This window comes from Achroia grisella, unplaced genomic scaffold, assembly GCF_030625045.1.
Source record: "Achroia grisella isolate CSIRO2021 unplaced genomic scaffold, CSIRO_AGI_Agris_v1 utg780, whole genome shotgun sequence".
Classification (NCBI taxonomy): domain Eukaryota; kingdom Metazoa; phylum Arthropoda; class Insecta; order Lepidoptera; family Pyralidae; genus Achroia; species Achroia grisella.
In genome coordinates, this window is record NW_026713020.1 from 6,617,811 (window position 1) to 6,645,680 (window position 27,870).

The 27,870-nt window shown below is 34.2% G+C and overlaps 1 protein-coding gene across 1 annotated transcript in view; it reads right to left on the bottom strand.

Annotated features, from left to right (window-relative positions):
* Nucleotides 1–1,013: 1,013 nt before the first annotated feature.
* The window catches only part of LOC131851006 (muscarinic acetylcholine receptor DM1), a 34,700-nt gene continuing 7,843 nt past the window's right edge, over nucleotides 1,014–27,870 (bottom strand). Inside the window, exons 2-4 of the mRNA XM_059201430.1 lie at nucleotides 6,869–6,977; nucleotides 2,591–2,769; nucleotides 1,014–1,800 (exon numbers count right to left, since the gene is read on the bottom strand). Coding sequence (XP_059057413.1) covers nucleotides 1,014–1,800; nucleotides 2,591–2,769; nucleotides 6,869–6,977 — 1,075 coding nt within the window. The remainder of the gene's footprint in view (nucleotides 1,801–2,590; nucleotides 2,770–6,868; nucleotides 6,978–27,870) is intronic.

Sequence of the window (27,870 nt, forward strand, 5' to 3'; positions counted from 1 at the left end):
AGACGTCAAAAAAATATCCCTGCTCTAAATTCGTAAATATTACCCTAGAAGCTCAACCTTTAACCAGAACACCAGTAGAATTTCCTTTGATTAGACAATACATACTCATGATTAAAGACTAGATTGTTCACTACGACGTTATAAATTAAGCTATACCTTTCAATCTAAACACTAATCACTCTTAAAATATTTGGGCATTTAAATTTCATCTTAATTTCTTTGATTTAATCAAACTTCTTCTTATAACAGAAGATTCGTAAATGAATAGAAACAAAGAACTTAACAATGGATAATAAATATCACATAAAGTTACGAAATCTACAAATCATACGTCTAGAATGGACGGGATGATCAACTCACTAATGAAAATTAAAATGCTTCAGTTGATTGCTTCACGGGAAATTAACGCAGTGTTGCTTTTTACCATATCTGCATTAGTTTAAATCTTTTTAAATCGTTATTTACTTCACCGCGTAATTAACTACCGAGTTGTACCTTTTAATATACTATGTACTTAAACAACATATGTATGCAACAGGGAAAAATATTAAACCTTAATATTATATTTTCAATATTTTATATGGTAAATCAGATAGAAGTAACGTCAAATATTTGTACAAAAATAACTCTATTTCACTATTTTTGTTTAGTCAGAAGAGCGATTCAAGATTTGATTCATAAACAAATTGAAAAATCCTGTAAATATGGTAAGATGCTAGTTCTATCTGACATACCGGCCTCCTATCTATTTATATGTAAATATTGAATATATCAACTTGATAAATAATTGCTTTATAATATAATTTGTTAATATCTTCTTAAACAAGAATAAAATGAAAGCAAAACTCGGTAAAACTAATTACGTCAGCGTCTGGTACCAAAATTGGGCAATATATATTTCGGTACCTCATAAATCTAAGAAAATCATGATCCAATCACCGATATCGGGTATCGGATACCCCGCACACTCTTCCAACGATACGAAGCTCATAAAACGGATCACATCATCGAAACTAGTTGTACACACCTCTAGTCATAGCTTCCCTATTTCTGTTATGCCACTTACAAGTCAAAATTCTAACGTAAGTTCGTCTAAAGGTCGCGTTACAGAGCGCATAACAAACGGGGTTTATGGTCGAGTTCACGTAACAAAGCGCGTAGAAGAAAGACCACAATTCGTCCGGAATGCACTTCGTGCATGCTGTTAAAGGTTTTAAGAGCACAAGGATATTATAAGGCGTCCATGTTATAATAAACGATAGAAGTATGGCGGAGAGCGTCTTTGCTGCTTTCGTCTCTTGTTTTTTCTCTTGTGTTTTCTTTTTCTTTGGCTGCTTTGTTATTCCCTTTCCTGCTAATTGTTTAGGGATTATTTTTGCATTCAGAGGTATTCTAACGTCTTGTATGTGTGATGCTCTTCTCGTTAATGCCGGATGCCCGGCGGGATGAAGATTTAATTCTGAATCTCCTCTGGTTGGTGGTCTATAGTGAGTTCTAGTGTTTGATGGTGGTGATTCCTCTGTTATCATCTTTATTGTTGCTCTATCTGTATCTGCGTCTGGTAGTCTAATGACAATGGTGTATACTGAATCAGCAGAAGCAGATTTCGGTGCTGGTGAAGTAGTGGTATTTATTCTTGTATTAGGTGGTAAAGAGCGACTATCGCGTGCTGCCGGCATGCTACCTGGTGGTGGCTCATAGGTTCTGCGGAGTGGTGATGTACCACCATCAGTATTTCCAGATCCACCTGAACCGCCACGAGGTGCGTACGGATCTCTGATAACATTTAATGATGTACACCTGTTGACAAATGTACTGTATAAGCACACAATCTAAGATAAACTATAATACTAATAAAAATTGGGCATGTTTAAACATCTTAAATAACTAAATTGAACTCTGTCAGTGTTCCTATTCATCGAAGTATCGACATAACAATTGTTCAAACTATTTGTGAGGAGTTTTAGCCATAAAATAAATTCTGCATCCAAAATCAGTTAAGTCTTTTCTAAGATTAGAAGACAAAATTGAAGCATAAAAACAGGCAAAAATTATACTTAATAATAAGGCACCCCAATAAAAGTTTTTTCTCTCATATCTTCCATGTACATACAATGATCTGCTATATTTTTATTAGACTTGCTCTCAGCCATGTTTAATTCAAATATAACCAAGTTTTAAACCTTCTAAGTGTAATTCACCACGACATTGAGTTATAATATATCTGGCTGGGAGGAAGGCGATTGTTAGCAATGTGGGCTAATGATTCCATAACTAGCAGAGTGCTTTGTCAGGTTGACCTCTATGTGCTTCTCACTGGAAACTATCGTGATAAAGTCCTGGTGAATTTGCTACGATGTACTAACTTGACTTCATGCTCATCCTCCACTGCCCCGCCAGCACAAACCGTTAGCGCAGACGAGAGCACCGTTCTATTATCATCCATTAAAAAATTAAATACATCTGACTACCCCATTTGAGTTAAGCTATGATTATTAATATTAGAACCGTTATATTTTTTTTTTAGAGATAATACTAAAACCACAGACTGAAACGCACAGTACAGTCGACACTAAAAAAATGTAGTTACCTGGACACCGAACTTTGTAACGGCGTCTCTACAGACACTGGTGTCGCGTACCCTGCGTCCGAAGGTTCTTCCTCAGGCTCAGTGTCTTCAAGGTCTTCTCTTCCAGAGTGCCACCATGCTACGCACCACGCGTGAACTGCGCCCCAACCGCGTTTTTGTCGGCGTGACAAACCTGATGTCTGGTAAACGAGAGAGTATGGGATTAACAAACGGAATATCCTACTTTGTTATATTTATTTAGTTCAACCTACTAATGACCCATATCTACGTAATATTATAAACGCAAAAGTTTGCATGTATGGATGTTTGTTACTATTTCACGCAAAAACTACTGAACGGATTTTTATGAAACTTTACAGTAGTACGAGTATAGGCTATATTTTTATTGAAATTTAACGCAGGTGAAACCGCGGAACAAGTAGTAGATCATAAAATTTAACGACAAAATAGTTTTTTATAAGAAGAACCAACCAACCCTTAATATTTAAGGGTACGCGACCTCTCTAAAATCAAGGAAGTGAACCCACGTAATTCCTAAGTGACACTTCCGTACTAAAATAAACGCTCTGTCCCCTGGCATAATTTAATAAGATGACAGAGTACTGCCCTTTGCTGTAATAGGATAAGGTGACATTACAGTCCCCTGCTGTAATTTGCGTCGCTGAAATTAGTGTCCTCTCTCCGTCAAAGAGAATGGTCGGAAATGTCAATATTTTGCTTTTTAATCTAAACTAATATTGTTGAGATAAGGCAGTGATTACAGGGTATTGAGTTCACAAGTGTCACGTGGTGATGTTGTGGTATATACAGCACTAGCTACTCGCCCCGGCTTCAGACGGATGTTCATGTATTATACATATAAATCTTCCTCTAGAATCATTCTAATTATTAAAAATTAACCGCTTTAAAATCCGTTGCGTAGTTTTAAAGATTTAAGCATACATAGGGACAGACAGCGACAGCGAGTTTGTTTTATACTATGTAATGATATGATGCAGTTTATTTGCCTGTACAGTAACAAAAAAAAATATTATTTTTATATTTATATGGTCGTAAATTTCAATATTTTATTTTTTAATCTAAACTAATATTGTAGATAAGGCAGTATGATTACAGGGTATTGAGTACCTTTAAAAGTAATAAATAAATAAAAATAAGGACCGGTATATTTTTTTTTTGTTAATTACATATATTATATTGGATTTTGGAGATCTTTGGGGGAGGCCTATGTCCAGCAGTGGACGTCTTCCGGGCTGCGATGATGATGATGATGATGACATATATTATTTTTTAAATATGTTTTTAGAATACAATAATTTGAGGTAGACATTATTTAACCCCTAGATTTATTTCAATTAAAGTGCCCACGGGTGATGACTCGGCCCCAATGTGTAAAATTACTTTCGTTGCGGAGTGAAGGACCGGTGGGCATGCGAACGAATGAAATGTACCACAAATGTCACGTGACCACGCAAAGTACGTAGTGGTATAGTATAGGCTACAGTTACCACATACCAACTTATTTGCTGTCCAGTAACTACTGTTTTTTATTTATATAGATAAAAATAGCAATATAAGAAAAATATTCGAAGAACGGAGATTCATTTGAAGGATAGTTAACAAGTTAATTAATAACAAAATTGTATAACAACAGCACTATAAACTTAAATTCAATTTTTTTAATAAAAAAACATCTGTTCATAAAATGGAAGTGAATTTGAATAAGAATAGTACCTCACATGCCCACATTTTGTTGGGTATATGGCAGCAACATAGCTACTTCGAATTGTTAACGGTGTTTTCATCACCGGTGTGTTAGAAAATAAAATATTTACACATTTTTTTTGTACCGTCGAGAAACTGTGTTTTCATCACCGGAAAGTCAGTCAAAAAATGGTCTCAAGTTTTTTTATTCCGACCAGATTCGAATTCACGACCTTTGAATCTAAGCCGTATGACAATAACTTGTTTGTTCTAATGACATAAATAGATGACAATGAACATGTTTGTTTGTTATCGACAGTTGTGGTGTTTTGAAACAACTGCTCACATCAGAGTAAATACTGGCATGTAAATCATTCAGTCATGGCGCTAGTTGAAGTTTAAAAGTTAAGAATATAGAAAGCAGAATCGAACTCACGACCTTCAAATTTAAACCGGGTTAAACCACTAAACCATGGCGCTCTAAAGTTGAAGTTTAAAAGTTAGACGTTAACGTAGAACTTAAAGCGACGATATTACAAAGATTTCGTTGCAAACTATGACGTCACTTTAGTAAGTAGACAATTCGTGAGATATAAATTGAATTTCAAATTTCACTCCAGTCTGAAGCTCCGCGTTGGAAGTTACCCGTTGAATTAGCTGACTCGTTTATTTGTAACTCGGTTCAATTTTAAACGCTGTTCAACGCTGACTGTGTTATCCTCTTTAAGTTACTCGTAGAGTAGTACGAATAAGAAGATGAACCTACAGGATTATATATGAGCTATGTTTTTCATTGCTATCCGCGTTGGAACCATATGTAACCAATTTACGCTTTAATAATGAGCTCCTTATAAGTTCAGTTAGAAACAGCTAGATTCAAATCGTTCAATTATTCTCTATATTTAACCATTACAAATAAATATACAAGATATAAAACAGTAATAATACATCTTTATAATAAACGAGCTTTTGCCCGCGGCTTCGCTCGCATTAAGAAGTATTATTATTAGGTATAGCTTTTGCAGCTTTACTACTGTAAAATAGAATAGAATAGGTGATGAAAGTGACTCGTTTCATGTAACTCGGTTCAATTTTAAACGCTGTTATGTGTATATCCTCTTTAAGTTACTTAGGTATTTTTACCAATAAGAAGGAATTATATCAAAATCCTATCCGCGTTGGAACCATATGTAACCAATTTCACGCTTAGGGATGTCTACGTCATATTTCGTTGCAAACTATTCAGTTAGAAACAGCTAGATTTATCAAATCGTTCAATTATTCTCTATATTTAACCATCACAAATAAATATGCAAATGTTTAAAGTGCAGTTTCAGCCCGATAGGTTTAAAATTGACAAAGTTTCATCCTCTATTTTATTCCCTTGGGGGTAGAATTAATCAAAATACTTTCTTAGCGGTTGCCTACGTCATAACATCTACCTGCATGTCAAATTTCAGCCCGATCCGTCCAGTGGTTTGGGCTGTGCGTTAATATATCACTATGTCAGTCACTTTTGAGTTATATATATTTACATATATAGACTATGCAGATTTTTTCAAAATTTTCAGTGATTTTAATTCAAAACCTCATTATATTTTTGTATTTGACTGTAAGTTAGGTTTAATTTCTTAATTTAATTTAATATTATATTTACGTTTTAATACTTTTCTAATTTATTAAATATCAGTTTGATTTTACTTATAATTTATTGCGTAACTGAGACGCCGAAGCAGAAAATGAACAGCGAGGTTATTGAGACAATTTGCAGAACAACATACAATATTAATGATAAAGTTCTTAAAACTGTCTGTAAATATGTATAAATTATTAAAAAAAAAACAATATTTTGTAGAATCAAAATTTGATAGCACGTGTGGTCCCATCCGATCGATCCCTCATTCAAACGGCGATCGAAATTACGACGGCCTGAGCAGAGGTTCGAAGCCTTAGCGGCCCCTCAGACTGAAGTCGAATCCGTCAGGCAGGAATTGGTTTTCTCCGTCATACTCGTGAACGGTTGCTGCTTGTAGGGACTGGTCTGCTCTAATCATTATAACTGATTTCCTCTTATTATTTGTTTAACCAGTTGGTTATATATTCAATATTTTTTCTATTTGAATATTTAATTGAATTAGTGCTAAATGGTGGTTTGTATTCGCACATTTAAACTTAAAAATATAAAGTAATAATAAAATTATTTAAAAGAGCAACACGCAAGTTTCTTGCTCGTTCTTCTTGTGATGAGACAACTTCTTCGAATGAGCGGTAGATTAAAAAAATGTAATGACTATTCAAAAGTGCTTCAATGTAAGTTTATTTGAATAAATGATTTTCTATTCTATTCTATTCTATTCTCCAAATAAAAATAAAAGGAGTTGCCCTAAGGCCACTCCATATGTCCTTCCTCGGGTTTGGAATGCCATCAGCACCCTCCACTATCGTTCAAGGACACTGTGAAGGCCAGCTGCAACCAACAGCATTAGAATAGTTCGAAAAAGAAACTTGTGTAGTAAAAAAAGGATAACATAGCAATCATTATCAATTGTACAGAATACATTGCTTGCTATTTACCTGATAGTCTCTCCACCGCTGCTCATGTATCGCGCCTCGGACGTGGTATACAGAGTCAGCATCGCCAGACTCTGATCGCGTCCGCCCATCCACTTCTCGAGTTTCATCACTGCAAAAATACATTACTTTAGAACTGACAATTTAGCAATATTTCTTAAGGACTATCAATACGGATGCTTGAAACCCAAGAGGTGTCTGTATATTTATTTATTTATTCTTTTGCACACTAAAATGTATACATGGCGGACTTATTGCTTGCGCCTGATGGCATTCGACAGCCTCGGTAGTCTAATGGTTTAGCACACCGCTTTACTATCCAATGGTCATGGGTTCGATTCCTCGCACGGTACAAACATTTGTATTCATGAGTATGATTGTTTGTATCGGTCTGGGTGTTTTCTATGTATAATATGTATCTATTTACAAAAAAAAATGTATACATGTATTTATATCAGTCCTCTAGTATCCATAACACAAGCTCTGCTTAGCTTGGGACTAGATGGCGCTGTGTGAATTGTCCTGAGATATTATTATTATTATTCTCTACCAGTCAACCGTCGCGTTGATCAGAGATAATTAATCTCTCGTGTTTCAAGTGTCCATAGACTACGTTTACCATCAAATGGGCCGTTACCAAGAGGGTCATCGCTGTGATATAAAAAAAAATTTGAAACACTATGGCCCTATTACAGGAAAATTATAATTAACAAAATCTGTGAATACTCTTGACTCATCTATTTCTCGCCTAACAGTTTGTTTAAAGTCTTCTAGTTTAAACTAGTGAAATTTCAAGGTACGGAAGCATAACCTCTTAGTTCTCAATACGTATGAGAGAATAATATTGCATAAGGGGTCACAATGTTATCTATACATTTAAATAAAATTGGAGTGTCTGTTTGTAATATTGAAAGAACAGTATTTTACTACATGCATATGAATATAAACACGGTACAAACACCAAAATATCATTTTTTACAATTTTTGTCTGTCTGTCTGTTTGTTCCGACTAATCTCTGAAATAGCTGGACCGATTTTGACGGGACTTTTTTTGGCAGGTAACTGATATAATAAGAAGTAACTTAGGCTACTTTTATTTAGTAATAATATTTAATTTTAGAAACATAAAGTAATGTTGCAAAATTCCATGCGGACGAAGTCGCGCGGTTAGCTAGTTTATTTATGTAATAGTATATTACCACAGATAACATAGATATTACTATGTAAGTGCTTAGCGCACTTATATAGTAATATTGTTATAAAACACGAGGCGGAATTTCAGTCACAGCCAAAGGCGAGGCCGCAAAAACAAAATACAACATCGCACGATGTTACGCAACAGACATGATTTTAAATAAACTAATAATAAAAAATAAAACAGTGATGCACTCTGTTACTTTCCCGCCGTTTTACTTTTTTAAATCAGCGCGCTGGCTAGGCTTTAGCCGCGCGGCAGTCAGTTCGAATTTTAAAAAACAAAACAGCAAATAGTGCTGTGGAATACAACTTCACTATTTACGGTTTTTAAAGCACGCGTGTTTTAAGCTGAACTATTTGCGTTTATAACGTTTTTTGAGCTACTTTATACATCGAAAACCGGTGATTTAGATCCACTTTACGAGCAGGTGTGTTGAAAAATATTATCGCAATTTTAGTTAGTTCGATGTTTGCGATAAATTTAATTGTGATATAAGCAATAAATTTGTTTGCCACGCAGTATATATATATACGCTATAAAGGGTTAATCAAAAGCGTATAAAGAGTACAATAGTAAAATAGAAGCCGCTTGCAGCTTGGCACAGTGCCACTGAGAAGCAATTCGATACTAGGTGTATTATGGCATAAGAGTTAGCGATGCTAATCAATAGAATACAATAGAAATATTGTTTACTCAAACTTCTTCCAGTTAGCATATTCGAAATTGTGTAACAATAATTTCTTTGTAAGTGCTTAGCACTCCTGTGTATTTTGTACTTATATATAATATGTATGTGTATATATGTATGTATTAGTATATACATTGTATTGTATATATATGTAAGTAGTATATATAAATTATTGTTATTTAGTATTCCTATGCTTTTTTTATTTCTCTAGTCCTTTCTTGCGCCATCTACCACTTTCTGTCTTCTCTCCTCTACCCTAAGGTTGTCTGGAAGAGATTGTTTAAGCGATAAGACCGCCTTTTGTACCTTATTACTTATTATCTGTTTGTTCTTTGCATAATTGTTTGTCTTTCTGGTGCAATGAAGAGTTCATAAATAAATAAACTTAATATAAACACTTTTAAAAGTTTTTTAAAAAAAGTTACATAGATTTTTTAATGAGAAAAAAGGGTTGTAAAGGGTTCAAATAGGAGATAAAAGGTTGTAAGGAAGTGTCTTCTTTTAAAATGACGATACTTCCATACTAAATATAAATATATATGACATTCAAAATTCGTGAAAATTGTACCCTCAAAATAACTCTGGTTAACACAGCGCCATTTAGTCCCAAATTAAGCAGATTGTGTTATAGATCTAGTACCTTACAACGGCTAATATAAATACATATATTTTTTTTAATACATACATAATGTACATAAAAAACACCCAGACCGATACAATCAATTATACTCAAGTATACAAATGTTTGCATCGTGCGAGAAATCGAACCCGCGACCATCGGAAGTAAAACGCTATGCTAAACCGCTAGACCACGAGGCTGTTACTTTAAAACAACTGATACGCTAATACAGTCCGGTAATCCTTCAAAATTGTTGTCACCCGTTAATCGCGCCACACAGTGGAGCATTAATTCCCACCCCTACAAAGGGGTAGAGCGACATTAAAATGACCGTAAATTATAGCCGAGTGTGGTCGACTTATTTATCACTATCTCGTGGTGCGACTACGTTCGCAATTGTATTTGTGCAGTGAGAATACCCGCTGTATAGTATATCTAAATATATATAACTCAAAGGTGACTGACGTAGTGATCTATCAACGCACAGCACGAGCCACTGGACGGATCGTACTGAAATTGAGCATGCAGGTAGATGTTATGTTATGGTTCGATTCCTCGCACTACACAAACATTTGTATTCATGAGTATGATTATTTGTATCGGTCTAGGTGTTTTCTATGTATACATACATATGTTATGTATTTACAAAAAAAATATCTATGTATATGTATCAGTTATCTAGTACCCATAACACAAGCTTTAGCTAGCTTAACTTGGGTCTAGATGGCGCTGTGTGAATTGTTCTGAGAGAAAAAACAGCATTATGCGAGCAGCCAGCGAACGGAACGGACGAGTTGTGCATTGCTCCTAATATAATACCGTTTGTGAAGAAACTTTCCAATATACTAGCAAATAGTCTTTGTTAAGACCTATCATGGACCTTTGCAACTCAATACTTCTCGTATATCACTTTGTGTAATGGAAGGCACTACTTCACGTTTTAATCTAGTCAGTCTACCTATATATAAGTCGATGTTATTCTAAACCATTGCTTTGGTTCAGTGGTCTTTGTACTACTCGATAGTCAATACTATCGAGTAGTACAAAGAATGCCTTTAGCAGTTTCTATCTGTATTAGATTGATTATTGCTTTATTTAATACTAGATGTGACCGCGACTTCGTCCGCGTAAATTGTCGGTATTTCCATATAACCTTTCATCTCCACTTTCAGTCCCTTACAACCCATTTTTCGAATTAAATAGTAGCCTATATCCTTTTTGAGGATCTAGACTATATGTGTACCAAATTTCATTTAAATCGGTTCAGTAGTTTTGGCATGTTTGCGAGACAGACAGACAGAGTTACTTTCGCATTTATAATATTAGTAAGGTTTGTATAATATTAAAAAATAGCAGATTATTATCCTTGAACTCTATAATATAGCATTTACAAACGTTTTGTGAGATTATTTTATCCGGAAACGTTTTCCGACAATCGCGAACTGAAAAACACAGTTCCAAGCATCCGATGTCAAGAAGACCATAATCGCCATTTAGGTTATAAACGGAAATAACTTCGAACTGCCTGACAATAGAATAGGCTTTCTCTTGCACGTTTTTATCACCAAGACATCGCGGAACGAGCGACTCGTAATAAGTACCCTCACGAATTCCATCTCATTGTATCCCGGCGAGAACGTTACAACGACGCGTGGTACATCAACAGATTATGAATCTTCCTTCGTTAGCTTCAAGTTGATTTTTGATTGCTACGAATCTCGACGAACGACCACATAGCGTTGATATTAAAACGTTGTAAGCGACAAAAAGTGTTCTTCGAACTAGTGGCGTACGCTATTGGGATAAGTTTTAAAATCGCTCGTCCGAGTGGATAATGTTAACTTATTGAGAAATACTACTCTGTCATAAATAGTGTACGGTGAAAAAGCTTGTACATTTTCCAGATGTAGAACTGTGGGGGGTTGGAGGGGAGGGGGTAGAGCCTTTGTGGAGACGGGTGGTGGTAACATGTGGCTCCTAGCTCCCTTTAACAGGGATGAGTATGGACCATGAAGGCTTGAGTGTTTTTGTGACGGGGTGATAACGTAATTTGATGTCAAGACTAAGATTAAAGGCCATTTTAACTCGCTTTTACAGAAAACTAAATTATATAAACATTACTCAAAATCGTTGATTAAAGTAGTCTAGCTCTGTACGCATTAGTCAATTTTTAAAAAGAAATCATTACAACTAATGTTTATAAAAATTCTATGACTGTTTGACTGTCTATTTCTCTACCTTTTCAGGATTAAACGGTTACATGTAACTTAATTAAGTTTATATCGCAGGGATATGGGCTATATTTTATCTCAAAAATGCATACGAAGTCGCAGGTTACAGCGAGTTATCAATATTCAGGACCGATTATCAAATCACTGTCTTGAACCAAACTCAAATATTGAAATTGTTTTTTTCGTAATTTTTGAAACTTTAAATGGCGTCTAACTTTTTAAAAATAAGTATTTTATTTTTAATACATCACTGACTTAGGTATATGTATATTATAATATTAATTCATTGAGAGAGAGGGTACCTGAATCTGCTTATCAAACGAATAGCAAAAAGGTTCAAAATCCACGTATATAATTTTTTTGTCCACATACTATATGTTACACTATATCTATATACTGATTACTCTTGTTCGGAATTGATGTTGCTTCAATCATGAATAAGTTAAAATCAGTTCATCGAACATATCTATCAGAATTATAGCATCGCATAGTAAACGGTCGTTATTTTGCAAATGCAAAAAATAGTTTAATAACGTCCTTCTTTACAAGTCGATTAATAAAAAAACTAACCAACTGACTTGCAAAATATAGTACACGAACATTAAACAAGGCAATATTTTCCAACAAACCGTACAAATGTAACAGCTAGGCAACAAACGCTTGTAACAGACGCGAACATAAAAGGAGTTTCCTCTCTGCATACAAAGTTGTAACAATCGAATCGCAACACAATGACGCATGTCCTTCCCTTTTACACAACAGACATGGGCATAATGCCGTCTCGCTCGCTGACACGTCCTTCCTGCGACTATAATGGACATAGAGTACGGACAGCAGACGATACAATCGGATCGGCAGTTGTCACATCATTTCTATGCTTTTCGAATAGATTTCAACCGGCAATAGATAACTATGACATAGTTATAAATATCTAAAATAGACTATCTTTGTATCTAGATAAATATTATTTCTGTTTGAACGGAGCTGATAGGACAGTGGTATTGGTTGTCAATGACAGTGTGAAAGGAGAAATCCAGATCAATTGATGTGTACCTACTTTCTATATATATTTTTAGTCATTGTCATCATACATATGGAATCTTATTGTCAGTATCGTTCTATTTCTGTCTGCTCGAATATCTCATTCAGTTTGTATAGAAAGGTCTTTTTTATTCATAACAATAAAATGGTACTTATTCCAGCCCGCGCTAGGAATTAGCCAATAGTGATGGTCCCTCCCCGATCGATCCCCCATCCATTCAATTGGGGGTCGAAATTACGACGTCCGCCGAGGTTTGAACCCCTAGCAGTGCTCTCAGACTAAAGTCGTATCCGCCAAGCGGGAGCTGGCCATCAGCCGCTCCATAAGTCCTTCCGCGGATTTAGACTGCCATCTGCACTCGCCCCCTACCGCCCGGTAAAGCTGTAAAAGCCAGCAACGGCCAACAGCATTAGAGTAATAAAAAAAAAACAGTAGTGTTTAATTCCAGGCAAAGTCAATAAGAAGAAGAAGACAGATTGATTGCTATTGATCAATCTAACTTAGCATATTAGTATTAGTTATATTATATTGCCGGTAATCCACAACTCACAGCACTAGAGTAGGTAGGCATCTCCAAAGGAAAGATAGAATACCTATAAGTAAATGTAACGATTTAAAAGGTTATGAGTAACAACTCTCCGTACTAGTAGAGATTGTTAGTAATATAATATAATATAACATGATATAATTTCATTCATCATTTTGAAATTCATTTCTATTTCTCCCTTTAAAATCATCCACATTCATACATAACATTTTCTTTAAAATATTCTCTTCATTCAAGCGCATACCAATAAATACATATTAACTTCTCTGACACTGGCGAAATGTTCATACTTGCATACTGCCTCAGTCAATATCATGCAATAATCGAATAAAAATCGATTCTTAAATCGACAAACATCGCTGTGAGATCATTCGTTTATCGTTAAAAACACGTTACATGTTACGACACGTACTTATTCTGTAACGATACCGTACTCGATTTCATTTATTGTTGATAAGAGTAACGATTTTTTAAATCGAGTGAAACACACGTTTAGTCTACTTTTTCCATTGAATATCAATCATATTACAATTTAGAATATTGTCGTAATTTCTTTTTTTTTTGTTTTTTAGTGTAATATAGTATACTGTATTTACGGCTGTATTAATAGACAGAAGCATAGTCAACTGACGTTTAAATAAAACAAACTGAATCAAAAGTAATTTAAATGTATTCATTGTTCATATCAGAGTGAAAATTAAATGAAAATGCATTCCAAGGTTTAGTGGAATTAAGAGGGGTCTTCCTATGTGACGGCCTGTTTTTTAGGGATAAGGATTTTTTTCTACGACCAGTAAATATTTAGAGCTTCAAGTTTTTTATCATTTATTAACACATATTTGGACAGTATAAATATAAAATTTCAGCTAAAAATATTCAGTCAAACTAGAGTTATTTGAACACCCCCGCCTCGAAAAAAAGAGCTCCCACTTCCTCCACGATTCCGGCTGATCGGCTTATCTGAAAAAAAAATGAATATAAAAAAAATTGGATTTTTGATAGACATTTGAAATAAAAGTTGCAAATTAGGCGTTTTTTTTTTGTTTTTTGGTATAAAAAAATCGAAGTTTTGAAAATTTTCGATTGATAATAGTTCATTCCATGCGTTTACATATATTATTGTAAATTTATATTAGCCGTTTCTGAGATACAATGGAGGAAAGTTTGAAAATCACAGTTTTGAGAAAATCGCGTTTAAAGTTTCTAGTCCGTTAAAAACTATTAAAATATCAACTTCTCTCAATCGGCGATGCCTGGTCCATAGATATTCCTTCCTCTTCTCGTGAAAAAAAGCAGATTGTTCAGCTCTTGAGTCAATCCTGGCTTGTTTAAACTTACAAGATTTTCATCCCGTTTCTCAACATACGCTTGGGCTTAACGACCAACAGGGCATCCCATAATCGACATAACTTTTAAAATACCTTGAAAACCTTCATTAAAGATAATAACTGCTAAGTAGTTAGCAATTTCAACAACTTTGGGACCAGAATGAAGATGTTTAGGAGCGAAAGTCCAAATCAAAGAATTCAAAGATTCGTTATTGTTTTGTGTCTCTGCTCCTAAACAACGAATTAATAATTCGTCTTTCGATAAATCTTCGAAAACCGGTTTGATATTTTGACTTGCGGAATTATTGGTTTATCGTGATGAAATTGGTCAGTTCATTATTAGCTTCAGCCTTACGCCATTTAAAACTGTCTTCGCCTTCTGGACAAAATTGATGCTGAGGGTTTCCACTAAACTTTTTTTTTTACTACGACCAGGATGAACATTTTCGTACTTCCTTTCCGTCCACTCATTATGAAAAAAAATAATTTGTAGCTGTTGCACTCTTCGAAGTTCAACCAAGACTAAAATAACTTCGGTAAAATATTATAACAATAGAAATTTCTGTTTAAGTCTGTAGAAATGTCTAAACTTGTATAAATAAATATATTAATTGTGTTAAAGCCGACGGTTAGGCCCGGTATTAAAATAAAATATTTTTTTTGTTGCTGTATTTTAAAATATATTTATTTTCTAAAATCGCTTTACTACCGTATTCTAGACATGTTACCAATTTATGAAAAAAAAAATCGATTTTTTCAACCCATCACATAGGAAGACCCCCTTAAGAGGAGAAATACAGACGAAAACGGCAACTCCACTTCTTTTTAACGGTCTCACTCTCGGTAGTATATCACATCGCTTTACGCATAATATTTGGGGGTTCGATTCCACGTACGGCATAAACATTTGTATATGTATTTTCAAATAAAATGTATGTAAGAATTCTATCAGTTCTCTAGTACCTATAAGACAAGCTTTATCTCTCTTAACTTGGGTCTAGATGAGGCTGTGTATAATAATATTATCCAGGGTTATTTTATTATTATTATTTATATTATAGATACTAAGAAGTAGATAATAATTAGTTAGAGACGTTTTACCTTAAGGATATTACGAAAATCTCGAATATACGAAGATGTTGTTTCAGAAAAAAACAAGTCGGTAAAACACAAGATATTTGGCGTCTCCAATATCATAAACAATCTATTATTACTCTATGTTATTTAGTCATATTCGCTATGATCGCACAAGATTTGGTTGAAAGTCAACCTACTATAGACAAGGAAGAAGTTCTAAATTCGAGTGACTATGATTTTATTTTGATGATTATTTTTACATGGCATCTGCTGTCAGTCCCATATACAGTCGAATATTTAAAATCAAAGGATTTATTGTTTTTATTTTGTTGTACCTATATTTATTTGTCAGTTTACGAATAAAGGGCCTATCGGAGCTTGACATTAAAAATCTGAAGATATTTATTTTAAAAACTATTGTTTTTATTTATTTATTCATGATAAATTTTCATTGTGTTTAAAGTTTTATTAAAATAAAATATACATTTTTTTTTTATTTTAATATATTTATTTTTAAAAAAGTAGTATAGTTTACCTACTACCTACCTATGTATCTTTTTATGGATGATAATGAAACCATCAAGACCCTCTTCTTACTAAATGTTGCATCCGCCTGCGCTAACGGTTTACGCTGGCGGGGCACCAGTGGAGGATGATAAGATGAGTTACTGTTCTGTTAGCCCATATGACAAATTCTCCACTAATTTGTTAAGATGTCCATCATCTGATCAGCCCGGAAGACGTCCACTGCTGAACAAAGGCCTCCCCCAAAGATCTCCACGACGATCGGTCGGTCGGTTGTACTATATGTGGCCCAAAATAGTATTTTTATATAGCAACACTGCATCGTCAGTGTTCAGCGGGCCAGAGACAAAATTACAACAGTTACAGTTTAAGATTCGAAATTTATCAACGATCGCATACGCATTACCATACGCAACAATTGTAAACCATTTTCATTAAATTAAAAACTTGCCAGGAATCTCCGATTTTTATTGCACCATCAAGACTTTTGCACCACAAGCACGTTTGCGCCATTCTTACTAAATGGCGCAAACATATCTAATACTAGCTGTTCCCGCGACTTCGTCGTTGCGAATCTAAGTTACTCCTTATTACATCAGCTACCTGCCAAAAAAAGTCCCGTCAAAATCGGTCCAGCCATTTCAGAGATACAATATATTGAGATAGCCGGAACAAACAGACCGACAGACAGACAGACAAAAATGTTATTTTGGTGTTTGTACCGTATTTATATTCATATGCATGTAGTAAAAAACGGTTATTTCAATATTACAAACAGACACTCCAATTTTTTTTATATGTATACATGTATAATAATGTATAGATATACTAAAAATACAGTACCTATTTCTACATAGTCGGTGAAAAAGGGCAAGTTTCACACCACTAAGTACATTGACAACACATAATATTAGGAACAGCGTCTTATAGGGAACCCTTGTCAAGGGCCACCTGCGTATCATTTCATACAAACGATATTGGGAAGGCAGTTTCCATAATTCTATGCGGTTATGAACTCAAATATAGAATACTACAGACCCGTCCCGGCTTCGCACGCATGCATTACAAATCTTTTAATTTCTAAAGAAGAATGAGCAAGAAACTTGCGTGTTGCTTCATTATTACATAGTATAAAATAAAGTCGCTGTCGCTGTCCCTATGTATGCTTAAATCTTTAAAACTACGCAACGGATATTGAAGCGGTTTTTTTAATAGATAAAGTGATTCAAGAGGAGGGTTTATATGTATCATACATGTACAACCAGGCGAAGCCGGGGCGATTAGCTAGTTTTAAAAAAATTAATTGTAACTTTACATTTTTAAGTTGAAATGTGTGAATACAAACTACCAACTAGCACTAATTCGTTAAAATATCTAAAAATTAAATCTATACTAATATAAGCTGACAAGTTTGTTTGTTTGTTTGCACGCGCTAATCTCACAAACTGGTTCGAATTGAAAAATTATTCTTATGTTACATAGTCCATTTGTCGAGGACGGCTTCAAACTATATAACATTAGGCTACGACCAATAGAAGCGAAACATCAGTGAAAAATGTTACGAAAACGAGAAAAAATATTCATATTTGAGAGTTTCTAAAGATAATCGCAATAATGTTTTTGTTGTATAATGTTTGTGCTAGTACACAATAAACTGGTTGAGTGACTAAATAAGAGTAAATAGTAGTGAATAGAGCAGACCAAGCAGCACTCGTTCACGAGTATGACAGACGAGCCAGCCATCACTCGACCATATTTTAGGGAGCCCAATGACCCGGCCCACCACGCCACCATATGTCTGGGCGTGAGCATGACTGCTCAAAACACTCAAGAAGATTAGATGTATATCTTATTAATATTATAAATGCGAAAGTTTGTGAGTCTATATAGATGTTTGTTATTCTTTCACGCTGAAACTACTGGACGCATTTTGTTAAAACTCAGTGATATTACTAATACTTTAGAATAACATATAGGCTATACATTTCGCGAGGGTGAAACCGCGGGCACAGCTAGTACATATATACATGCAACGATTGCCGCATACCATCATGAACACCGTTGCTTGCCATTCCAATTTAAAAAAAAGTATTCAAGTGATAGGTAAATTTTCACTGCGTTTTGCAAATATAATCCTAAAACAAACTCCCCTCATGGAAATTCCTCTCGCACCATAAAGAGATTTTCATCGGTACAAAAGTGCGAGAGAATGTATCCCTCACCAAATTGGGTTTCTTTTGTTCGGTTTTTATTTTGTTCTGTTCTCGTTTTCCGTTAGGGATGTCGCATTAGTTTTTTATTTACTCAAATTTTACTAAATAGTGTAATTGTGATATGTGTTTTATCTTATTATTTGTATAATCTTCTGTAGTTTAAAATTCCCATATTTCTATGCAACACTATAATATTAAAATTAAGTTTGATATAATTAATTATTATTATTGAGTTTTGTAATATTATTTTACTATAATATTACAAAAATAAAATATATATAATACAAAGTGTCTGCCTGTTTGTAATTTAACATTAACAGATTTTCACTAAGAACTTGTGAAAGCACATTTTTTAAATATTTACCTGTTTGTCTATCTGTTTATTCTTACCAATCTCTGAAACGGCTGGACTGATTTTTCACTCGCAGATAAGTTATGTTATAATGAATAAATTTGGCTACACTTATTTTTGAAATCATATGTAGTTTAATGAATACAAAGTTCAATTCCACACGGATAAAGACGCGGATTATAGATAGATAAATAAAATAAACAAAAATGTACAGAGCAATACTTTTGACACCCCTGTATGTATAACAATAAATGCAGTACATACCCGTCTCCTTGAATACTCCATGAAGCGGATCAACACAAATAGAACTAAACTCGACATTGTATCGATTAATCCCATCACTAGTTAACGTTACTACAGATGCCCTGATTTTTTTAAATATTGTTTCACTACTCTAATGCTGTTGGTCGCGACAGCTTCACCGGACGATGGAGGGCGAGGGCAGATGGCACTCCAAACCCGCGAAAGGACTTATGGAGCAGCTGAAGGTCAACTCCCGACTGCCTCCCGTCGGGTTCGAATCTCGGCACAGGCCATCGTAATTTCGATCCCCGTTTAAATTGGAGGATACCCCCTCCGGTCGATCCTCGGTCCAATTCATGTGGTGTACCACAGATATCACGTGATGTCGTGATGACGTGATGTTCATGTATAATAAGTATAAGTATAGGTAACGGTTAGTAATAACCATCAGTTACAAAAATCATTTATTCATATAGGACATTTTAACCGATTATGAATATCAACTTTTTAGTATAAATATTTTCTCCCTGCCGTCCAGTTCAGTGTACAGATTCAATTTATAAGAACTGGCAAGAAATTCGACTGATTTATTTTACACAAAATAAATCTGTTCACCAAAATATAAACTACTAATTCAAAATTAAAATTCAATTTATCCCCGGCAGATTAATGAGGATCAGCCTGATTAGCATTCCAAAGTCTTGAAATTTTAAATACAAATTCCTTTTATGACGTAAGCACGAAATTAATGATTTCTTAAACTAATAATTAAATTCTAATGCTATATTTAGTATATTTTTGAATGCTAGTATGTTTGCTCTATTAATATTTATTTAACAGTACATAGCCGTAATATAACAGTAAAAAAACTACTTTCTCTATTTCTTTACCTTGTGGCAAGCAAAACCGCAGATAACACCTATGAAAATAGAAATGTTTTTTTATATTGATCTCAATTTTTATCTAAAAAATGGCGACGAAATCGCGTGTTATATCAAGTATATGATATAACGTAAACTTGAAATTTAAAAGAACTTTAAAATCATTTATTGAAAAGAATCAATTTTATCACATTAATGAATATATCAAAATCAAATTTATATTTATTTTAATGTTTACTATTGACTTTACTTATAATTCTGTAACTGACTAGCTAAATGTAACCTGTTTTACACAGCAAATAAATAAATCTGAAATCTGCATCTATACTAAAATATCAATATATAAGGATGGACCTTGTGTAACAATCAATTAAGAAATAATAATTAAAAATATCAATTAATTTTTGTTTATTACTCTTTATTATATAATGACCATAACTTATAGAATAAGACAGAAACACACAAGGCGATCTTATCATTTATACAATCTCTTCCAGACAACCTTTTGGTAGAGAAGAAAAGACTGAACGAATGGTAGATGGCTCATGAAATAGAAATATTCTTCATTCAAATAAACTCATTACAAGCACTTTTGAATAGTCATATTTTGATTCTACCACTCATTCGGAATGCAGATTCATCACAAGAAGAATGAGCAAGAAACTTGTGTGTTGCTCTTTTTAATAGATGTTTTTTTTATATAAATAATTACAGTATAACAAGTCAGAGGCATGCGATAATCAACATAGAAGTCGCTACGCACTCATTATCAGTGTAATCAGATAATATTGTCAGTGCTATGGATTTAAAGTTTTTCTATAAAAACATTATTATCGTTAACGAATTCTTCAATTAAAAGTAAGGTTTTTTGCAAAGGAACTGTTTTATTTGAAATTTAAATCTTTTTTCTGGCAGATTTATAATAGACTGGTATTTTATTGTAAAACCTTACGCAATTGCCATAAAACGAATTACTAACTTTAGCCAAACGACATTTAGGTAAAATCAGTTTGTTATTGTTACGTAAGCTTTTATTAGTGCAATCACTAACTCTTTTGAAACAGTCTATATTCCTTCTGGCATAGATGATATTTTCATAAATGTATTGAGAAGCAACGGTGAGGATATTGGATTCCTTAAACACTCTCGTAATGACTCCCTGGAACCCATACCATAAATGGAGCGAAAAAGAATCATGAATAATATAAAAAAAATGTTAAAATTATATTAGGCGTGAAGAAAAACCTTAGTATAAAAGTCAATACAAAGTACGAGTACAGTCATACAAAGTCGCCACCGCTGTCTGTTCGTTTATATCATTTAAATTACGGAACGAATTTTAATGCAGTTGTCAGCAACAGGTAGGGTGATTCAAGAGGAAGGTTTATATATATAAATCCTGCGTGTTATAGTATAGAACAAGCCGAGAAATTCAAAGATCTGTAATGTATCCTTGCGAGGCCGGTATGGGTTGGTAGTAATATATACACATAATCTTATATATATATATATATATATATATATATAAATCAAAGGTGACTGGCATAGTGATCCATTAACGCACAGCCGAAACTACTGGACGGATTGGACTGAAATTTGGCATGCAGGTAGATGTTATAACGTAGGCATCCGCTAAGAAAAGATTTTGATAAATTCCATCCCCAAGGGGATAAAATAGGGGATGAAAGTTTGTATGAAACTATGTATATTTTAGACCGATCGGGCTGAGACTTTGCATAAAGCTACTATGATGTAGGCATCCCCTAAGAAAGGATTTTGATAAATTCCACCCCTAAGCCGAAGCAGCGGGCAAAAGCCAGTATAATATACACATAAATCATATCTGTTTAGTCGTGAATAAGAAACAGACAGATAGGCACACATGCATTTATATATTTAAGTATCTCTCTAACACTAAGTGTATGCTTTGTTTTATATTTGAAAACGCCGCAACATCAAGCGTCAGTATCCATTAATCCCTGTAAAAAACAAAGTAACATTTCAGTGAGGCCAAACAAAGAGAGATTGGGAGTCGAGTTTCGAAATCCACATACAATTTGTTTGAAACCAACATGGAAACCCGAAACAGTTGGACAACTAAACTTTTTGTTCCGATGCAGCTAGCTGTAGTGGACGTTTCAGTTTTGAATCGAGTCTGGAAATAGGAGTATGCGTTTAATTCGTTTGTTTTATGCAATCTCTCGGCCTCTCTATATAGGATAGGTGAATTTATAGATGATAGCAATATATAGCAAGTATAAGTTGCTTAGTAACTGCTTTCTTGATATATGATAGCGTAGCGGCTTTTGTATTGATTGCCGCATGCATCCTCATGTAAAGTGCGAATACTGTAACTACCATATAGTAATTTTTGTAGCTGTGACGTGGTCGAGTGGAATGAGTAGTCATGCTCACTAAAATGTCCAGACATGTGGCGGCGTGGTGGGCCGTTCATTGCGCTCCCTAAAATATGGTCGAGCGCTGGCTCATCCGTCATACTCGTGAACGAGTGCTGCTTGTAGGGACTGGTCTGCTCTTATCACTAGACTGATTTAATCTTATTGTGTTTTTATATTTGAGCCGAAATAAATTAGTGCTGGTTGGTAGTTTGTATTCACGCGTTTCGACTTGTAAATGTGAACTTACAAGGATTGTCTTTATACTTTTTTATGATATAATATTTTAACATTCTTTTTAGAACTAGTTATCTATCGTAACTTCATCTAATTGTTTTTAAGATAAAATATCGCAAATATAATAATAATTACTATGGACAAAGCCCAGTTCCAAAATACTTTAAAAAGAATAAAATAATATGAAAATTAAATGAGATTAATATTCTTAATTGTTCTCTTCATAGAAAATACAATTATATTAATATGTACAAATAAATAGAAACATATTAGTACTATGTATAAGACGGTGATAAAAATAGGCGCGCCTTATCGCTATATATAATTAATATATGACTAAATATTAAAATACTGATTATTATTAAATTGCATTGTTATTGTGAATATTGTAACGAAGATTAACAGGCTAGCACTAATTAATATATATATTTAAAAAAACATGTCGAATAGATTGAATATCAGAACTACCATCGATAAGTACATCTCCATCATTCATTTCAATAAATTATTTCATTTTATTTTACGATAATTCATACCTATACATAAAATTAAGAAAAATCACGAGATGTTACCACGTTATATTTGTTTTTAATGAAGAACTCGTTATTGATATTTCGTCAGTGTTTCAAAAGCCATGATCACAGGTAAACTGAAGAGCAGCGGGTAAATAAATTTAAGAACTTAATAAAAATAAATAAAAGATGTTAAGATGATTTTTCCTAATTGTAATAAACAAATTTAAAACAGTATATAATTCTTACTTGTACTATTTAGTTTATAAACTTTAAAGAGATTTTGGCAGGCAGTGTTTTGGGGTTAGCACCAGATCCTTCAGAACAGCGGTGGACAAAATTAAGATCGCCAGGATGATCGCCAACCTCCGGTAGGAGACGGACATAAAGAAGAAGAAGAAAGAGATTTTAGACTAAGACTAAAACATTTTAGTATTCGATATATCATAAGAGTCTGTTCTAGACCTACTTGAAAAATATCATAAGGGAGAGTCAATTCTCTTATCTCAGAAGTAAAACAACGATTAATTAGATAATTATAATTTATAATGTAATAACAAACGTCACTTCCCTTCAACAGCTTGTGGTCAAGTTATGTAAAACTAACAACGGAACATATTAACGACAGATATACTGACGGAGTGATTGATTGGAGACTGACAGTGTATATTTTTTTGGTTTTGTTCTATTTTTCCCTTTTCAGGGAAAGGCAAAAGGACTCAGCCCATACAGCCATTGTCTTCATTAGTGTTTTCTTATAGTTGTATAATGACTCTATTAGCTTAACGTACGACATGGCACAAGGCTACAATCTTACATAACAGTCTGTAATAGATCTACGTGATTAAATATATTTTGAATTTTGAAAGAACAAGAATTAGGAATTTTACATGTTTAAGATTGTATGAAAGACAACATTACTAGAATATTATATTAACTAGATTATCCAGAACACAGCCTGATAGGAAGCATTATGAACCACGGCTAAAATATTACCGTAACCCCTGACAACTTTGATGTATAACATAATTGGCAATATTTCATTATGTTTTTCTGGCAACAGCAAATTGAAATAGCCGCCTTCGTATTGCTTCAACCTAAGACTCAGGGTTGCCAACGCTACTAGTAGTCTCTTATGCGTGCAAGGTATGAAAACATCACTGTTGTCGTACAATTTTGTACAAGCACTTTTGAATAGTCATATTTTTTATTCTAACACTCATTCGGAACGCAGATTCATCACAAGATGAATGAGCAAGAAAATTGTGTTGCTCTTTTGAATAGATTTTTTTTATATAAATAATGTATATCTAGGTAAAACGTTTATAATAATCCTCTTCGACGATCTCCCGTCCAATTCAAACGGGGATTCATATTACGACGACCTGAGCCAAGATTCGAACCTACGGTGCCCTCAGACTCAGACTGTGTCGCAATATGGGTGTAGATTCAATAACAGACGGTAAGTTTTTTTTTATTATTCTTCAAAAAAGATTAATACGAGACTGGAGAGATATACGAGACTTGACTGTTCCAAAATAGGTGCTAAAGTTTTAAGGTTGGCAACCCCGAACGGATCCCAACATGGCGTGCATGGGAAGGATATTTCGTCCAGATATATCACCAGTCCCCTGGAAGTAAAGCGAGCGACGTTGACAAATGGCACTCGCAACTGTGTTGTGTTGAAGGGTAATTAAAAATAGTCCTTATTGACTAGAATATCCATCGCTTTTCGGTCATGGAAAAATCGTGTATTAAGTTTAGAACTTAAGTGCTACCGTTGTCGTCGATTTTTTATTGTATTACTTTACTTATAAAGGCTATAATAGAATAGCAGAGAAGGTGGACTCATAGCCCCCTCTGAATTATAAATCGTTTTTCTCGATTATTACCTCTAAATTTGATTATAAGCAATTGTAATAGTTTATTATTTGAGACAAATAAAGATGATTATTATTATTAAGCTAGCTATATCCCCAGCGCTGCGCAGATAAATAACCAGATTATGTTATTCTCAGATATAATTTTCTAAACGTAAACCAATTTTCATTATCGATCACCGGTATTTTGTTGCTTAAACCGCTAAACTACCGAGGCTGTCAAATACATATATGTACACTAGCTATGCCCGCAACTATTAACTATAGTAACCTTGACCAAAAAAGAAAAAAATAATAAAATTTCATCGTTCTAGCTTTAAAATTGGCGATACTACCATCGAACCTTTCGCTTTCCCTTTAAACTTATTACAACTATTTTTTCGCATCAAAAAGTAGTCTATGTCCTTTCTCAGCGTACCAAATTTCATTTAAATCTGTTCAATAGTTTTGACGTGAAAGTGACACGACAGACTGACAGACACACAGTTACTATCGCATTTATAATATTAGTATGAATATAACATTTCAAGTTACATGTACTTTATTTACATTTTTATATCCAATTCTTGTCACACCCAACATCCGTCTCAAGACTTCAGCATTCCCTTCTGGATAGTATGCAATTTCCTTCCATACTTCCCCTGTAGCCTAACATTTCGATTCGTATACGTCTCGTATCACTTGACAGTTACATTCGTTTCCCTTTGAAATGTGGAGGACATTGGTAGAGCAAATGTTGTTGCTCTTAACACGGCGTTAGATCAAGCGATCGATTTCACATTCATCTAATATAGTACTAGTTTTGTTTTATTTTATTTATTTATTTACTCTTTATTGCACCAGAAGTATATTACAAAGAACATAAGTACATAATTTGGAGACGTTAGAATCGTTTAGTGAGTTCATTTAACTATTTGATTACTAAAAATATTGAGCTACATTTTGATATATTTGACTATCCAAATTTTAATACAAATATAGCAATAAATAAGCGTATAGTCCATCTGACGGTAATCTTTTATTATTGATTTCAGCTCTTTAGGACAGAGAGCAAGCATATATTCCACATACCTTTTAAAGGTGTTGAGCAGAGCAGGTCGGGATAGGATCGGGGTTTTTGTGGAACGTAATGTACAATCTTCTACACATTTCGGAGTCATAAAAATTGTAAAAAAAAATATTTTGGTGTATGTACCATATTTAGTATTTGCAAGTAGTAAAAAACCGTTATTTCAATATTACAAACAGACACTCCAATTTTATTTATATGTATTGTATAGCTAATATGGAAATATTAAATCAAAATGAACACTAACGACATTAACGATTCAGAGGAACTCTCAATTTAAAAGGAAAAACATGCTTTTAGGGGGTTGAAAAAAAAACTGTTATAATTCGCTCGCGACAGGCGAATGGCGGAATTTCTATCTGTCAATGTCAGAATAGACGATTACGAGAAAAGGTCGTAAGGGATTAAACGCTGTACACAAATATGAACGCAAAATGTAGCGACAGAGAGCTCAAAATTATGAATTGTCTTTATGGATATACAAAGAACAAATTGAACAGCATCCGAAGCTCTTCAGATGAAATGTTTAATGCGGATAAATTATGTTGTACGTATGTACGTTTCTTGCAAAAGTGCTTAAGTAGCTGCAAAATGTTGGCATTATTTTGTACAAGGTATCACAATTCTAGTATTTACTGGCTACATCGTCACTGTAATTGCATTTTAATTGACCAGAATGAAAATCATATTTGAAAAAGGAACAAATAAACATATAAACTATTTTTTTTTTATCTCTCTCATCGCTCATCACTTGATTAAAAAAAATATAATATACTATCTGTTCCCAACCGGGCATCATCCGCCATCTTTACATAGTATAACACCAAGTCGCCATGACGTAAGGTGGTGATGATGATGATGATGTAATCCGGCCGATTTCGGCCACGGCGACTGTCTACAGTTTTGACGTTGATGTGCTCGCATGTGGCTTATGTAGCCAATTTTGTTTATAAAAATCCTCGCACATTGCCGGCATGAGAGCACACCATTTATATAATTATAGCTGATAGCCGCAGGTGGTCCGGCTTTCAACTCGTCGCTCGTCTGGCATCCAGCTCAAGGAGCCGCCGGTTTTCAAAGGCTTTGACGGTAGATTTAACCGAAGGTGGTAGATGGCGCATGAATGGTATAAAACAAAATTTTAAAATTATATCTGACATGACATCTTTACATAGTATAAAACAAAGTTGGCCGGCAGAGGCAGACCAAGGAAGAGATGGGAAGATGTTGTTGCTAGGGACATGATAGAGTGTGAGGTCTCTGAAGGCGATATCTGGGACAGGATTAAGTGGCGGACAAAAATAAGGAAAGCTGACCTCACCACCATGTGGGATATATAGCCAGGAGAGAGAGAGAGAGAGAGTATAGAGCAAAGTAGGCACCGCTGACTGTTCGCATATATCTTTTAAGTTACAGAACTGATTTAAATGCAGTTTTCAGCAATAGATCGACTGATTCAAGAGGAAGGTTTATATGTATAATACATGCCAGTTGTATTAAGCACATCGATTTTAGAATCAAAAGTATAATCCATTACATTTAAAATTAGTGTTACTGTTTCTAAATAACAGTTATATGTAACGTGCAACTGTGATGAAAACCAGATTAAATATATTTACTGCTGTATATCCTGACTAAATATCTGCATCAGTTATAAGCATAGAACAAACCGAAAATTTCGATGATTTGTAATACATCCGTGCGGAGTCGGGTCACTAGTAAAGTTTAAAAAAATAGAGTCAATCGACCGCTCATTCCACAATCAAGACTCCTTCTCTCTCTTCTTTACTCCTTTGTCCTCGCATCAAACAATATAAGAAATATATTTTTATGACTCCGAAATGTGTAGAAAATTGTACATTACGTTCCACAAGAACCTCGATCCTATCCCGACCTGCACTGGCTATAAAAAGCGCGTGCCAAGAACACCTTTTAGAGGTATGTGGAATATATACTTGCTCTCTGTC